This window comes from Fukomys damarensis, unplaced genomic scaffold, assembly GCF_012274545.1.
Source record: "Fukomys damarensis isolate Sample0158 unplaced genomic scaffold, DMR_v1.0_HiC HiC_scaffold_22, whole genome shotgun sequence".
Lineage (NCBI taxonomy): Eukaryota > Metazoa > Chordata > Mammalia > Rodentia > Bathyergidae > Fukomys > Fukomys damarensis.
Window position 1 is genome coordinate 14,826,107 of NW_022900934.1, and position 18,031 is coordinate 14,844,137.

At 40.6% G+C, this 18,031-nt stretch overlaps 1 protein-coding gene across 1 annotated transcript; it reads left to right on the top strand.

The window, feature by feature from the left end:
- The first annotated feature begins 325 nt into the window (after positions 1-325).
- LOC104867206 lies at positions 326-12,637 on the top strand. The gene is given in 8 exon segments (XM_033767093.1): positions 326-401; positions 8,274-8,978; positions 9,051-10,682; positions 10,734-10,832; positions 10,864-12,204; positions 12,207-12,370; positions 12,372-12,597; positions 12,600-12,637. Coding segments are annotated over 8 exon segments (4,281 nt in total).
- The last annotated feature ends 5,394 nt before the right edge of the window (positions 12,638-18,031 follow it).

Consider the following 18,031-nt stretch of genomic DNA (forward strand, 5'->3'; position numbering starts at 1 on the left):
TTTATACCCTGCAGTAAGACTCTTTCTTCTTGAAGACTATATTTCTTCTGGTAATGCAAAAAATTACGTGTGATGATCTCTAAGTGTTGATAAGGATTTGCAGGGGCTCTAGGGGAAGGAAAAGGCCTCTAACTTTGTGTCCTTGTATATAACTGGAGCATTCACATTGCCCCACCCTGATCAAGGGGAAAGAAGTCCACATTTGCAGATAAGAAAGAAAGGGAAGTGCCTTTTGTAACTTCAGCCACACCCATGGCACACCCAGACAAGGAAGATATAAATGAGAGCCTCTACTCAGCTCCCAGCCAAGGCCCTTCCTGGCAAGATGAAGTCCACCTTCTTCCTCATCCTTTCCCTGCTCCTCATTTGGGTGAAGCAAGCAACTGGGAAGAAATTCCTTGGTGAGTGGAGAGGGACAGCTGGGAGAAAGACACATGGGGAAAATGTCCTGTATGGACATTCTAGGTATGAGCAGAGAGATAGTCATGCAGAGCTTCTTCTCCCAGAAGACAATAAGTCTTCTCCACCCACAGCCCCATTCCACATGGATCTTCAGGGAGTTCTTAAGGAAACAATTCTTATTATCAATTATCAGGGGAGTAGCAAGGCCAGTGACCAAATGGATCATACCAATTACCATATTAGACAAAGCCAACACTGTTCAGGACAAAACAAACAAACAAGAACATGGATCTCAAAGCAGATTCAGATTTAAATCAAACAGCAAGTGGAGGACAATTATCATGACTAGAAATAAGATAAAACCAATAGCATTCACAACATGAAATTGCAATATCAGACTTTCAGCTTGAGTCTCAAGCCTCGTATAAGAAGGAAATTATAAAAAGACTAGTTGTAAAATGAAAATGTGATTTTATTACAGAGAAGAGAATAGGAATCTCCCTAGGCAGCCCCAGGAAAAAGACAGCTCAGGACAAAACAAACAAACAAGAACATGGATCTCAAAGCAGATTCAGATTTAAATCAAACAGCAAGTGGAGGACAATTATCATGACTAGAAATAAGATAAAACCAATGGCATTCACAACATGAAATTGCAATATCAGACTTTCAGCTTGAGTCTCAAGCCTCGTATAAGAAGGAAATTATAAAAAGACTAGTTGTAAAATGAAAATAAAATGTGATTTTATTACAGAGAAGAGACAATAGGAATCCCCCTAGGCAGCCCCAGGAAAAAGACAGTTAATCGGCTACTGTACAGACACAGCAGGCCCTTACAAAGTAAGCATTCCCCTTTTATGGGGTCTCAAAGGAATGTCATTAATTATCCATTTTTCTAAGAAACAGAGGTCTTCAGATAGGGCAGGATTTCAGTTATTGGGCTGGCATGTGTTTGCTCATGGCCCAAATAGAGCTGAGAAATGTGTTATCCCCTCTGTGGGTGGATGTCTTACTATGGAAATGCATTACAATAGAGGTATAATGTAGTTTAGGATTAGCTCTGGGTCAGATCTGTTGATTGCACCCATCTCATCCAGAGCCCACCATTGGACTTTCTCATCTCAAAGAATACACTGACTCCCTCATTTAAATACTTTATTTATTTTCCTTCTCTTATCACCCAAAGTAACAACTGCCTGCCCATTTTATCTTAGGTTGCTAGTTCAAAGTCCTGCCAATTACCCTTCTCTCACAAACAAAATCCAAGTGGAAATCAAGAACAATCCATTCAAAGACATCAAGGTGGACATCAGAAAATTTTTGTACAGCATATAGATGATAATAATCATAATTGTGTACAAAATGATGATGAAGATCAAGGCCTAGCCAATATGTAGTTGGAATGTCAGGCAAGTATCTAAGTACAGAACAAGGGCCAATGTTGTGTGGAAAAGGTAAAGTTCAAGCTAGATTACAAGGCAGTTTTCCTTTCTTTCTTCCTTTCTTTCCACCCCCTCCTCTGGTACTGGGATTAAACTCAGGGTCTTGCACTTGCGAGGCCGGCATGGTGCCACTGAGCTAAATCCCCAGCCCTCAGTTTTCCTTTCTACACAGAACAGCCAGTGGGTACCAAGAACCAAAACCATATTCCAAATTCTATTTAAATCAACTCAGGTCCAAAACGCAAGTAAAATGTCAGGGGAATATTGAAGTTAAAGCCAAATGCACCTGTGTCATGGACAGCAATACAGGCCAAAAAATGGACCTCAAGGGAGTTTCCTATCTAAACTGAACAGTTAGTACATAACAACAATCAAAACCAGACATAAAATTCTAATTAAGCCCAAGTGCATGACTACAATACAAATGGAATGTAAGGCCAGCACCCAAGTACATAGAGGGGGAAAAAATTCCACTTAATTGTGGACAAAAAAGCAGCAGAAAGATAAATCCTATGTTGGTTTTTCTAATTAAAACAGCCAATATGTGACAAGGATCAAAGATAGGATATAATAGATGAAGGTAATTGAAAGAAAACAGAGTAACATCAGAGAGTCATATATCATTCTTTGTAAAGATTAATTTCAGCGAATTAAGTTTTACAGAATCCAATGAGTTAATTTTATTTTATCTTTACACTGAATATTCTTTGGGAAGGAGGGTGTTGGGTACTGAGCCTATACTAAGCACATATCTATCACATATCTATTATACTCTAGCCTGAATACTTTCAAATGGAGAAGAAAGGAGTATTGAATCAATTTTTTAAAAGAGTACAGGAAGAGTGTCCTTTAAAATATAAAAAAACTGACAATTTATGCCAAGATAATGTTAATTAGAAACTTTAGTGTGGTATGATTTCTCACAGATCTATACATAAGATCAATAAGAATTTAAAAATCAGACACAAAATCTGTGCACAAGGCTGGACACAAATAGGTAGCTTCATGCGCTGTCAGTGAGAGTCCAATATGGTAAAAGCTCTATCAAGGAAAATAAGACAATATTATCAAAATTTCATATGCATTTAACCTTTGTACCTGCAAGTCTATTTCTAGGCATGCAGCCTACAAGAAAGGCCACCTGTATTATAAGGTACAACAGCAAAAGATTAGAAATGACCTGTGAGTACAGCAACAGTGTAATCCATAAATGATAAACTCTGCACCTTTAACACACACACACACACACACGCATTATCTCACCAACAATCTATGAATTAAAATGATAATTTACAACAATCCACCAGTCTAGGTGCTTCTCGCCCTCCATAAATTTTCCTCCCTCACTTCCAGAGCTAACTACAATTTCTTCTTCATAGTTTCTTCATCTTTTGTACACCCAGTTCTAAATTTCATTCTATATATAGATACATTTTCTCATGTTTTCCTTGTTTTTTCAGCTTTTTTTCCTCGGCTTTGTTTGAGCTTTTGGAAGTGAGGATGAAACCCAGGGACACTCTACTATTGAGTTATATCTCCAGCCACTTTTATTTTTCTCTTGAGACAAAATCTCACAAAGCTGCCCAGGTTAGCCTCAAACATCTAGTTTTTTGTTTTTTTTTTTTTTGCCTCAGCTTCTCATGAAGCAGGAATTGCAGGTGTGCACTATCGTTTTCAACTGGTTTTGAGCTTTTAACAAACATTAATTAAATATTATCTTTTGAGACTGGCATTTTTCATACAATATTATTTTAATTATAGTCATGTACATGGCTGTATTTCAGATGCTTTCACAATTTTACAATATTTCATTTTGTAATGCAATGACATACTGCATTTGTCCATTATCTTATCACTAATAGTATGGACTGTTTTCAGTATTTGGTTAATCAAAGACAATACATTGTGAGCTGGGGTTTTGGTTCAGTGGTTCCACTACCTGCCTTGCAAGCACAAAGGCCCAAGTTCAATTGCTGGTGCCACAACAAAAATAAATACATTTTTGGGCTCAGGATTTAGCTCAGTGGTTCTGCCACCTGCCTCAAAAGTACAAGTCCTCGGTTCAATTCCCAGTACCAAAAAAAACCCACACACAAACCACAAAAACAATGCATTTGTAAACATCTGTGTACATGGTTTTTGGTAAAGACATGAGAATATTTATCTTAATTTTATATTCTATTATAATTTCTGGATCATGGGTTGTGTACCTATTTAATTTGACTAGCTAATGCCAATTGTATTTCAAGTAAATTGCACCAATGTATATTCTTTTACTTATACTTAACAGCTTCTTATGTCCTGTAAATCAGTAAGAAAAAAAGACAACCCAATTAAAAATGGACAAGACACTTGAATCAGTGCTTCACTAGAGAATATACCCAACTGCTACGTTCACCAGTCATTAGGGAAATACAAATTCAAATCACAAGAAAATGCCACTAAATGCTCAGAAGAATGGCTATTGTAAAGATGGGCAGTATAGGGCCGGGGATTTAGCTCAGCGGTTCAGTGGCCTGCCTTGCAAGTGCAACGACCGAGTTCAATACCCAGTACCAAAAAAAAAAAAATAGATGGGCAGTACCAACTGAATTTTCACACACTGCATTTGGTAGCATAAAAAAACTGACAATTTATGCCAAGATAATGTTAATTAGAAACTTTTGTGTGGTACAGTAACTATGAAGAGCTGTTTGACATATTTATGACAGTTAATCATATCTATATCCAATGACCTATGCTTTTATTATTCAGTAATTCCATTTCTACCTAATGTATTCTCATGTTCTTCAAAAGATGTATACAAAAATGTTAACAGCAAAATTGTTTACAAAAGTCAAAAACTAAAAATGGGCCAGAGATTTAGCCCAGTGGTTCCACCACCTGCATCACAAGTTCAAGGTCCTGAGTTTGATCCCCAGTACCAAAAAATAAAAATAATAATAACTAGAAATACCCACTGTATATTAATATAGAGTGGATATAAATAATTTGATATTTTCATAGAAAAAAATATGCAGCAGGGCCAGGGATTTAGCTGCCTTGCAAGCACAAAATTTTGAGTTCAATGCCTGGTACGGAAAAAAAATGCAGCAGTCACCATACATGAACCACAGGTCTAAACTTCAAAAATATAATGTTGAGCAAAATGAGTACTGTATATAAAAAAGACAGTTTCACTTATGTGAAATTTAAATATGCAAATTTTAATATATAGTCCAAGTGTAGACAATGGTATACCTATAAAGGAAAAGAATTTCAAATTAGCATAAGATATTATCATTGAGAGTGACAGTAAAGCAATTGGTGAGGGTTGTGGGACATAGAGATAGTATTACCTATTTATTTTAATGTTATTCTTTAAAGAATATAGGTATTTTCTATATTCATTTTTGTTTGAATAATTTATTCAGCAGTAAGCTTTAAAGCAAACACCAACATTCTGACTTTTGCTTATATCTCCCTTCCAGTTTCAACTTTGGTGGACATGTGGTCTAAGTCCAGTGAGAAAAGGGGTGGGTTTCAACGTGGAGTTCATTAGCCAATAGTCAGTCTGCTTTCTTCCCTGCCTTACCCAAATCTCCACTCAGTGACTCCCAGATGTCAGATCTGTCTGCTCCTGAAAACATCCTGATTATGGGTATTCATTCTATTACTCTGAACTCCTGGTAGCAAAGATAGCACAGACAGAAGGCCAATTTCTTTGCTCATAACCAAACCATAGGAAAGAAATGGGAACAGGTACTCCAAGGCTGAGGAGCAGGAAGGGCTGGCTGGTAACTTCAGAGTTTTCTCACCATCTTCTACATCTTTCAGTAGTTGAAGTTTATTTTTTTCAGTAGAAACCACAATTGAATCAACAGCATCTGGAAGCCCAAGTTCACATATGCTGCCTTTACCCAAAGGAGGAAATTCTTTAACTTTATTGCCCATGCAAACATACTGCTTCAGAAGTCCTGGCCTGACATGAATCAATCTCTCTCTCTCTCTCTCTCTCTCTCTCTCTCCCTCATATCTCTCTCACACACAGAGAGACACACACACAGCCTGTGTATGTACCTGTGCATAGGAGCTAGGCTTTCATTATTAGCAGCACTCATTAGACTTGTAAGTTGACTTTAAGAAAGAGAAAGCCTGAAAGGAAGGAAGATGAGAAAGAAAGAAAAAAAGAGAAAAACAAAAAGAAAGTAAACTCTTCAGAAGAAGCAAAATACTGTTTTATAAGGGAAGGCAACCTAAACACCTTATACCCTGCTATGTCCAACTGGAGATAATTTGTGTTTTCTTCCTTTTAAATATTGGCGTTCTTGGGCCAGGGATTTAATTCAGTGGTTCCATGTCTGCCTGGCAAGTACAAGGTCCTGAGTTCAATTCCCAGTACCAAAAAAAAAAAAGGAATCCTTTCTGTTAGTCATTCAATTGTGATTTCTAGGATATCATCTCATTCCAAATCTAGAAAACTCTACCTTTCATTTTCATGGTGTCTCACAAAGGTCATCACAAAATGCTGAAGTGCAATAAACAGTCTTGAGACTTTCAAGACATATTTCCCTTGCACAGTTGTCGCGAGCCAGCGATGCAGAGCACTGTCCAGCAGTGCCTCAAACCTGAAAGAGCAGCGGGGTGGAGATGGGGCAGAGAGAAAGGAAGGACGCCAAGACAAGAGACTGATCAAGGCGACATTTATTGCCGGCAAGCACCGGCCTTTTAAAGCAAAAACCACAAACTATTATGGGATGGGTTTACCATAGTAACTGAAAGGTCACACAGGAAAAGAGCAAACAGGTTCACCAAAACAACCCACCGTGGGTAGTAGTAACCGGGACAACCACACATCTAAAGGTCAGAGACAAGAAACTGTAACTTTCAGGAATTCCACAAAGGAAACACTCTACCTGCTCAACTGGAGAAGCTTAACACATGTGGAGTTACTAGAGTTAACAGTACTTACAACCAATACTCATGATCCCCACACACAGTTTTTCTCAGGTCTAGGGAAGAATGAAGGAAAAGTCCAGTTTGATGCTAAGAAGGGTAAAATAATGATAGGTATGGAAGGGGTTAGTAAGGGCAAGGCATGATGGGGGAGCATCCTAAGTGTGAAATCAAGATTGAAGTACTAGTGACTTACTAAATGACCACAGGTGATTCTTTTATCTTCTTGGGTCTGTTGTAAAATGTGAAGAATGTGGTTGTGACAGTACATTAGGGTCAGCCAGCACTGCTTGTCAGTGAGAAAGTGGGACAGATCCTGGGACTATCAGAAGTGTTATAACATTGGGGCCGCAGATTTAGCTCAGTGTTTCTGCTGCCTGTCTTGCAAGCACAAGGACCCAAGTTCAATCCCTGGTACCAAAAAAAAAAAAGAAGTGTTATAATTCCTGGCACTTCATCCTGTGAATAATCTTTGGAAAAGCCCCAAGATAGCTCCCAGAAGTAAATGGCTAGTTCCTGGAAGAGCTAAGGAAATGTCTTCTCCTACATAAAACCACAAACTTGTCCTGGAGCCAGGCCTCCTTGGGCTGCATAAAGCAAGGCTCGGGTCAGCACTTAGCCAAACACCTTCCCGACAATGTCGGTTCCAGCCATTTCTTGTCATGGCTATGTTTCTCATCTTTGAGATGTTGGCAGCAGGTGCCTCTGCCATAGGAGCTGAGTGGACAGGAGATCTGGAGGGGCTAAGACAGGATAAAGAGAAGCTCTCAGGGGCCTCCTAGGCTCAAATACAGAAAAGTTCTGAAGCAAGAGGCACAGCTGGATCCCATACTTCAGCCTTGTGGCTATTTCCTTCACATCCAGAGAAACCAGAATAAAAGACCTCCCACATTCCCAAGCCAGGGACTGAGATCTGAGGACAGTTTGTACAAGTCATATTGTTATGTGACTTTGGCACCATGCTGAACATGGTGAACCCCAGGACTTCCTCTGGGCCAGATCGTTTTGCCTCATAAAAGCACTTGAGTAACTGCCTTGTAGAAGGGGGCTGAGAAACAACAAGGGTCTTAGAAACCATGAGGTTGAGGTCCATTGGTTCATAAGAAGGAAGCCAAGTCAGGGAGAGGAATGAGGAATTGTCAATCAATTTCCAGAGCGAGGGTGGCGCTCAAGTCAACTGGCATGTGGCTCAGGGCCTTTTCTTCCTCCTCCGAATTTCCTCAGAAATGATAAGGTATCCTCATTTCTGGGTGTCAACCCAGTCTGAGAAAAGCTCCTGAGAAACAAGGAATGGAGGTAAGAGGAAGAAACACACTCCAGGTGATGGTGGTCCTATAGCCCCAGTCTGGAAAGAGAAGGGACCAGTCTTTCAGGAGCTCAGATGCAAGCTATCCCTGAAGAACCTCCTCTACTTGTGGGTATAGTGTGGGGCACACTGCAGGAAGCAGTGCTTACACCTATGGGAAAAACAAGGTAGTGAAACAAGCATAATAGGTCTAAATGTGGGTATGTTTCTTGTTTCTGTTAAAGGACAAGAAACTACGCAAGGTCATATTTGTACCACAGAACAGATTCCGATGGACGAAGAATATGTAGTTCAACATAAAGATCCCATGATCGGTCACATTTGGGTCAATGGACAAGATTTCGTGGAAGAAGCAGTTTCAGTTAAAGGTCTCAGCCCTGGGAAAGGTCATATGCAGGTCAAAGGACAAGATCTCCTGGGAAAAGAAGTTCCAGTTAAAGATCTCCATCCTGTGAAAGGTCGCATACAGGTCAAAGGACAAGATCTTATGGGAGAAGTTTTAGTTCAAGGTACAGATCCAATGATGGATCACATTTGGGTCAACGGACAAGATTTTGTGGAAGATGCAGTTCCGGTTAAAGGTGTTGATGCAAAGAAGGGTCACATACAGGTCAAAGGACAAGATCTCCTGGGAGAAGGAGTTTCAGTTCAAGGTCAGGGTTCTCTGAAAGGTCGAGGTTCTTTGAAAGGTCACCTGCAGATCAAAGGACAAGATTCCATAGGAGAAGTAGTTTCAGTTAAAGGTCTCCATCCTGTGAAAGGTCAAATACAGGTCAAAGGACAAGCTCTCATAGGAGAAGAATTTTTAGTTCAAGGTACAGATCATGTTTGGGTTGGTGGACAAGATTTCGTGGAAGAAGCAGTTTCAATCAAAGGCCTCAGTCCTGTGAAAGGTCACCTGCAGGTCAAAGGTCAAGGTCTCCTGGGAGAAGCAATTTCAGTTAAAGATGTTGGTGCTGTGAAAGGTCGAGCTTCTCTGAAAAGTCGGGGTTCTCTAAAAGGCCAAGTTTCTCTGAAAGCTCAGGGTTCTCTGAAAGGTCACCTACAGATCAAAGGATAAGATTCCACAGAGGAAGTTTCAGTTAAAGGTCTCCATCCTGTAAAAGGTCACATACAGGTCAAAGGACAAGATCTCCTGGGAGAAGCAATTTCAACTAAAGGTGTTAGTGCTGTAAAACGCCGAGGTTCTCTGAAAGGTCAGGGTTCTCTGAAAGGTCACCTGCAGATCAAAGGAAAAGGTCTCCTGGATGAAGCAGCTTCTGTTAAAGGTCATCATCCTGTGAAAGGTCACCTGCAGGTCAAAGGACAAGATCTCCTGGGAGAAGTAATTTCAACTAAAGGTGTTGGTGCTATTAAACACCCAGGTTCCCTGAAAGGCCGAGGTTCTCCAAAAGGTCAGGGTTCTTTGAAAGGTCACCTACAGATCCAAGGACAAGGACTCCTGGAAGAACCAGTTTCAGTTAAAGGTCTTGGTACTGTTAAAGGTCAAGATTCTCTAAAAGGCCGAGGTTCTCTGAAAGGTAGGGGTTCTCTAAAAGGCCAAGGTTCTCTGAAAGCTCAGGGTTCTCTGAAAGGTCACCTACAGATCAAAGGACAAGGTCTCCTGGATGAAGCAGCTTCTGTTAAAGGTCATCATCCTGTGAAAGGTCACCTGCAGGTCAAAGGACAAGATCTCCTGGGAGAAGTAATTTCAACTAAAGGTGTTGGTGCTATTAAACACCCAGGTTCCCTGAAAGGCCGAGGTTCTCTAAAAGATCAGGGTTCTTTGAAAGGTCATCTAAAGATCAAAGGACAAGGATTCCAGGAAGAACCAGTTTCAGTTAAAGATCTTGGTGTTGTTAAAGGTTGAGGTTCTCTAAGAGGCTGAGGTTCTCTGAAAAGCCAGGATTCTCTGAATGGTCAACAGCAGATCAAAGAACCAGATTCCATGAAGGAAGTTTCAGTTAAAGGTCTCCATCCTGCAAAAGGTCTCTTACAGGTCAAAGGACAAGATCTCATGGGAGAAGAATTTTTAATTCGAGGTACAGATCAAATGAGCAGTCACATTTGGGTCAATGGACAGGATTTTGTGGAAGAAGGAGCTTCCATCAAAGGCCTTAATGCTGTGAAAGGTAACCTGCAGGTCAAAGGACAAGGTCTCCTGGGAGAAACAATTCCAGTTAAAGATGTTGGTGCTATGAAAGGTCCAGGTTCTCTAAAAGGCCAAGGTTCTCTGAAAGGCCAGGGTTCTTTGAAAAGTCGGGGTTCTCTGAAAGGCCGAAGTTCTCTGAAAGGTCGGGGTTCTTTGAAAGGTCACCTACAGATCAAAGGACAAGATCTCCTGGATGAAGCAGCTTCAGTTGAAGGTCTTGGTCCTCTGAGAGGTTGCACACAGGTCAAAGGACAAGATATCCTGGGAGAAGCAGTTTCAGTTAAGGGAGTTGGTGCTGTGAAAGGTCGCGGTTACCTGAAAGGTCACCTGCAGAAGAAAGGACAAGGTCTCCTGGATGAAACAGTTTCAATTAAAGGTCTTGGTCCTGTGAAAGGTGGCCCACAGGTCAAAGGACAAGACCTTCTTGGAGACACAGTTTCAGTCAAAGGTCCCGGTCCCGTGAAGGGTGGCACACAGGTCAAAGAACAAGACCTTGGAGACACAGTTTCAGTCAAAGGTCCCGGTCCCATGAACGGTGGCACACAGGTCAAAGGACAAGACCTTCTGGGAGAAGCAGTTTCAGTCAAAGGTCCCGGTCCCGTGAAAGGTGGCACAGGTCAAAGTCCTTCTCGGAGAAGCAGTTTCAGTCAAAGGTCCCGGTCCCGTGAAGGGTGGCACACAGGTCAAAGGACAAGACCTTCTCGGAGAAGCAGTTTCAGTCAAAGGTCCCGGTCCCGTGAAGGGTGGCACACAGGTCAAAGGACAAGACCTTCTCGGAGAAGCAGTTTCAGTCAAAGGTCCCGGTCCCGTGAAGGGTGGCACACAGGTCAAAGGACAAGACCTTCTCGGAGAAGCAGTTTCAGTCAAAGGTCCCGGTCCCGTGAAGGGTGGCACACAGGTCAAAGGACAAGACCTTCTCGGAGAAGCAGTTTCAGTCAAAGGTCCCGGTCCCGTGAAGGGTGGCACACAGGTCAAAGGACAAGACCTTCTCGGAGAAGCAGTTTCAGTCAAAGGTCCCGGTCCCGTGAAAGGTGGCACACAGGTCAAAGGACAAGACCTTCTCGGAGAAGCAGTTTCAGTCAAAGGTCTCAGTCCTGTGAAAGGTGGTATGGGAATCAAAGGACAAGATCTCATGCCAGAAGCAGTTTCTGTTAAAGGTTCTGGTCCTATTAAAGATGTCATGCAGGTCAAAGGACAAGGTGTCATAGGAGGAGCAATTGCAGTTAAAGATCTCAGGTCTGTAAAAGGTCAAATGCAGGTAAAAGGACAGAATCTCATGGAAGTAGTTGCAGTTAAAACAATGAGTTCTGTGAAAGGTTATATACAGGTCACAGGACAAAAAACCCTGGGAGAATTTTTCGGTCATCGTAAAAATCCCATGATTGGTCACATTTGGGTCACAGGACAAGATTTTGTACAAGAATCAATTTCAGTTAAAGGTCTTGGTTCTGTGAAAGATCAAATGAAGGTCAAAGGACAAAATTTCATTGGAGAAGCAATTTCTGTTAAAGATCTTGGTTCTGTGAAAGATCAAGCGAAGGTCAAAGGACAAAATTTTATTGGAGAAGCAATTTCCATTAAAAGTCTTGGTTCGGAGAAAGGTCACATACAGTGCAAAGGACAAGATTTCATTAGAGAAGCAGCTTCAATTAAAAGTCTCCATCCTATGAAAGGTCTTAGGCAAGACAAAAGACAAGATCTCCTGGATGAAGCAATTTCAGTTAAAGGTGTCAGTCCTGTAAAAGGTGGCACACAAGTCAAAGGACAAGACCTTCTCAGAGAAGCAGTTTCAGTCAAAGATCTCAGTTCTATGAAAGATCACTTGCAAGTTAAAGGACAAGACCTCCTACAAGAAGCACTTTCAGTCAAAGGTCTGGCTTCTGTCAAAGGTCACATACAAGTCAAAGGACAAGATCTCCTACAGGAAACAGTTTCAGTTAAAGGTGTCAGTCCTGTGAAAGGTGGCACACAGGTCAAAGAACAAGATCTCCCGATGAAGCAGTTTCAGTCAAAGGTTGGAGTTCTTTCAAAGGTCAAGGTTCTCCTAAAGGTTCCATGCAGATCCAAGGACAAGATTCCATGAAAGAGACAGCTTCAGTACAAGGTCTAAGTTCTGTGAAAGGTGGTAAGCAGATTGATGGACAAAATACCAGGGGAAGAAGCAGTTTTAATTAAAGGTCAACATCTTATGAAAAGTCACATGAGGTTCAAACGACAAGAACACATGGAAGAGCAAAATGCATTTAAAGGTGAAGGAGCATTCAAACAGCAAAGTTTCAGTAGATCTGGCTCCTGCCCTGACATTGTGGCACAGTGCACATTTACAAGTAATCCCGACGAGTGTGGCAGTGATACTGAGTGCCCAGGGACCAAGAAGTGCTGTTGGGCATGTGCGGGATGCAGTGTTTGATCCCCGAGTGAGGTGAGAACTAGCTGAAAGAGGGGACCCCTACCAATACAGAAGGGGGTTGAGCGGTGGGGAGTGATGTCAGGGTGGTGGAAAGGAGGAAATGGAGAGTTGTTGGACAGACTGAGAGACTGAAGGGTCTCAGAGGCCATAAGAAAGGTGTAGAGGGGTGTCCCTACCTCCAGACAAGGTCTGAGTGCTTTGACCTGCTGAGTCATAGCTCTGATTCTCTTCTCTCCCACCAGGTAAAGCCTGTCCTCGCTGCACCTGTCCTGGGCCCAGCCTGCAGGCCTCTCTCTAGTCCCAGCTCTTAGTAGCACTATTCTTTCCCACAGTGCCCATTCTTCCACTCATTCTGGATGCCCAGTCCTTGAACTACCTTTGTCTTCTACTTTCCAATAAAAGAAAAAAAAAACAAAAAACTTCGGCTCCATTTGTTTCTGGCTGCTATGATTTCTGGACTCCTGAAAGCTCTTGGAAAATGGGATTTGATCTCTCCAGTGGAGAGAGAAATGGAAACCAAGAGACAACTATTTGGCTATGAAGCAGAGCACAGCCAGGAACAAGAGCCACATTCCTAGGGCTTAGTGTTGGAAATCTAGTGTTCAGCCCAAGTACCATAGTCTCCATTGAGTAGGAAATGCTAATCAGCAAAGCTCACTGTTGGCCTAGGACCAGAAACTACACACACACAAACAACAAAACATTATGTAAATTACAGGCATGTCCTTTCATTTCCAATCCACTGTCACTCTTGACCTGGATACTCTCATTACTGGAGTGTGACAAGCCAACCTTGCGGCTAAACATACAACTGCTTCCTCCCTTTTCTTTAATATTGCCAGGTGCCATGGCCCAAGTGGCTGAAGGGTTCAGGAGTGAGAAACAATGGTAAGAGACTAAGAAAGTCAAAGAAAAATTCAAAGATAACAGTAAAATTTATAAAGCTGAAGCCAGGTGGAAACGCTTTGTCTTGATAAGGCTAAAAGCTTGGCTTGCATCCTCAGCACCTTTATTTATAGTGTAGATAAGGGAAATGAAAGGGGATGCCTGATTGGAACCAGAGAGAATGGCTAGGATAGGCAGGAGATAATGCTTGATGTTTCTGTGGCAGATGGGTGGGAAGACAGTCCTCTTCTTTCAGGCCTTCCTCTACCACACTCCACCTCTTGTCACCTATTCTCCCGCTGGGTCCTGCCTCATCCATGGGAGGAAGCGAACACAGGAGTCCCTGCCTCATCCACTGGAGGAGGTGAGTTGGGCCTGGCCATAGTGATCTACAGTGCAGTGCTCCAACACCCAGGGAAATCCTTCACTGAAGACACACAAGGAATGATATTACAAGTGCTGGGAAATCCATGTATGAATTTTAGCGACTCAGGTCTGAAAGTCCTCCACTGACACTTCATGCTTTTCAGTTAAGCAATGTCCTCCCCCAGACTTCGGTTTTAAAATGTGAGTTAAGAGGCGAGACACACTAAGTTCTTGATACCTTAGTGTAAATTTACAGTGTGAACAGTGTTTCCATAGATATACTATAAGCTGGGAGCTTGTAATGCAGATATGGGGGGGTGTATTCGACAAACATGAAAAATTTCATGGCTCTGTAGTTGATTCACCTTCCCCACTCCCCTTGTACCAGAAGGAGCCTCAGGAGGAGGAGCATTTTGGATGGAGTGGAAGGAGCACAGACATGCCCAGGAGTCAAGTCAATGGGCGGCTCTCCCCAGCACTGCCTCTCAATTTTAGGTGGCCCCAGAGAAATCTGTTTCTCTCTGAGCCTCAGATGTACACTTAAATTCAGGACATCTGGTCAGGCCCTGCCAATCTGGAATTGGAATCAATTGCTCTTTCTTCTGTGCTGGGCTCCTGCTGTCAGAGGAAGCGGGGAGCAGAGACTTGGGGTGAGAGAAAAGGAAGTACTGCAGCCCTTCCCCCTCCCATGAACAGAAGCCATGGCTCCCATCCCTCTCCAGGATAGGCTGGGCTGCACTGGGGCTTGGATATGGGAGCATCTTAGAGTATGTGGAGAGCAGTGCCCAGACTTCTGGTCTGAAAAATGTACATTACCACATTGGAAATAATAATAGCTTATGTATTTTACTGTTCCCTCTGTCCAGGTCCTAAGCTTAGTAGATTATATGTATTGTCATATTTATTTTCCATTAAAATGCTCTCAGATTAGCATTATACATATTTTTAAAATTTTGTTACAAATTCATAAGACTGGTTAAGTAAGCATCCAAAGCCACACAATTAGCAAGTGACAATAAACCATGTTTCATTATATATCAGCATTAATCAGAGAAAATATTTCCTATTCATTTATTTATTTTATTAGTACATATTAATTATATGGAACAATGAGTTTCCTTGTGGCATTTTCGTGTCAACTTTACTATTTATAATATCAACAAAATAATACCATTTCTATAAATAAACTTAACAAGAGGCAGGCAGAACTTTAATAAAAAGAAACAACAAAACTTTTCAGAGATGCATTTAAAAAAGGCTTGAAGAAGTACATATTGTGCTCCTGAAAGGGAAGACTACAGAGGAAAGGAAGATTCAATACTATTTCAATTTACAATGCTCAAAACCTGTGTTTATTTATTTATTTTGTCCTGAAGTGGTGAGGAACTATTAAAGAACTCACACTTTCATGTGAAATAATAAATTATTGTGAATGAACAGAGAAATTTGAAAATAGCTAATTTGAGGATATCTGAATCTTAAAACTGTCCTGCAAAGTGACAATGAATATATTGGTTTTGGTAGCAGCATAAAGGGGCAAGAAGAGAAAACAATAGAAGATAAAGCCCAAAAACTTGCCTTACCATATGTAACTCGAGGTAAGTTAAATGTCAAGTTTCAAAACAACAAAGAAATGAATGATTTGCATTATTTAAGTAACAAGACTCAAGACTATAGGTTGGTTTTCAAAAATAAAGGAATTTATGTTTGTCCTTTATTGGGGTACAGTTTAAACTACTTTGATTTAAAAAAATATAGGTGGCTCCAGGGTGAGTTTCTTTCCCAGAAACCTGTCCAGCTTGAGCAGTCTATGGCTAGCAAGGTGGCTCAGCAACTCAAGGCCTCTCAGAGTCCCCTGGTTCCTTCTACCTTTTTGTTCCTCCATTTCCCAGAATACTGTTTTTACATCTCAAAGAATGTTGTCTTCATTTTCATGGCAGAAGGTGGCTAACTTCGATATCTTATTTCATCCAATGGAAGAGGAGATGATGATAACAATTTTGGCTTTAGGAAAACAACCTGGAAATTATTCTAGTCTTCTAGTCTATTCCACTCTTGCATTCAATTCATAACCACTTCTATTTGTAAGGAAAGCTTTTCCTGAAAGTTCTGACAGAGTAATTAAGGCAAGAAGAAGAAATAAAATATGGAAAATGAAGAAATAAAACTAGTATTAATCTTTTCTAGTCTTCTTTTCTGTCATCTTTTTTTTTTTTTTCTTTCTTCCAGCTTTGGACTCAGTTTGTTTTAATGTCTCTGAGATGTAAAAATTTGGTTACTAGTTTGAGATCTTTCTTTGTTAATGTAGGTCTTATAGCTATAAATTTCCTTCTGAGAACTCATTCACTGCATTCCATGAGGTTTTAGTATATGACATTCTCATTTAATCAGTGTGATCATTAATTGTGACATGTTCATTTGATCTGAATGGGAATCACCTAACAAATTATTATTAAAGTTCTAACTGTGTTTGTGGATGGCTGACTTAGGCTAGAAAACTGAGGAATGAAGACTCAGCTGACTTCTGGGCAGAACCAACTAATAGGCTTATAGTCTGAATGAAATAAATAAGAAAAAAGGAAAGAAGTGTTCCCTTTTTGGAGGAGCTGCAGTTTTTGCCATTGCCTTTGGACGTTGGTCTTCAGTTTCTTCAGCCTTCTAGTGCAGACTCTTTGGCCTTCCAACATACATTGGTGACTCTACAGTGAGCTTTCGAGTCTTCACCTTCAACTCCTATTGGATTCTCCAACTACCCAGCACACAGAGGACCATTTTGGATTCTTCTAATTACACAGAGGCCATTGTAACTCTTCAGCTTCTAATCTTGTATAATTATACATATACTTTATATTAATTCTGCTTCTCTAGAGAACCCTAAACAATCTAACCAATTATAAAGGGTTTTCTAATTTAACTTGTGTTTTCCTCTTTGAACCACTGAGTGACAGCATGTTCATTCCACTTATTTATGAATTTTACAATTTTTTGTTATTGCTAGCTAGTTTTATTCCATTGTAGTTGTGGAAAGTACTCTGTACAATTTTATAAATATACTGAACTTGTTTTTTGTCTGACATGTAGTCTATCCTGAAGAATACTTTATGTGCACTTGAGAAAAATGTTCAGCTTACTGTCTGGGTGGAATATTCTGTACGAGGCACAAATGTTTAAATTTTCTAAAAGACTTACTATAGTAAAAGAAAAGTTTCTATAAATTCCCCTTAAAATACACTACTTCATGAGTGACTTTATGGAATGTGATAAAAACATAGTGAATGCTACTGCCAAGTACCATCCAATGCGAAGGCAGGTGTGCCCTCATTCACCTTACAGTGCCAGACCTGTGCAACTTCTGGCTTTTCTCAAAAGTCAAAACTGCCATGAAAGGTAAATGTTTTGAATCATTTCAGGACACTGAGACAGCCACAGTATCATAACTACAAACACTCGTGAAAGGATTTCCTGAGTTCTTTCAGAAAGTGGCAAGAATGAAGGGATAAGTGTGTTTTAAGTGAGAGGGGATGTTCTAGGGAGACTTACACAATGTACCGTTTAATATAATAAAATTTTAAAATTTCAACACTCATGATAGTGGGGTTGTGGGGGAAAAATGAACCCTTCTCCATTGTTGGGGCAAGTGTAGACTGGTGCAACCACTGTAGAAATCAGTGTGGAGATTCCTCAAAAAAAACCTAAAAGTTGAGGTTCCATTCAACCCATCTATTCTCCTTCTTGGTATCTTCCCAAAAGAATTAAAAGCATCATATCACAGTAATATATGTACACCTGTATTTGTAGGAACACAATTTGTAATAACTAAATATTTGAACAGCCCAAATGCCTATCAACTAATGAATGAATGAAAAAGATGTGGTCTTTTACTACAATGGAGTACTACTCTGCCATAAAAAAGATAAACTTGAGAATTTCTAGGTAAATGGATGCCCCTTAAGACGATACTCTTAAGTGAAATAAGTCAGACATATATGCTTAAATATTGCATTGTGCCTCTGAGAAATCAAAAGGACTAAATAAGGACTAAAGCGTACAATAGATATTGTGAAATAGGAAGAAAATATTCAAATGAGAAGGAGAACTAAAAAGGGAGGGGAGGAAAGAAGGGAAAAGGAAAAAAGAGAATAGAAATAAAAATG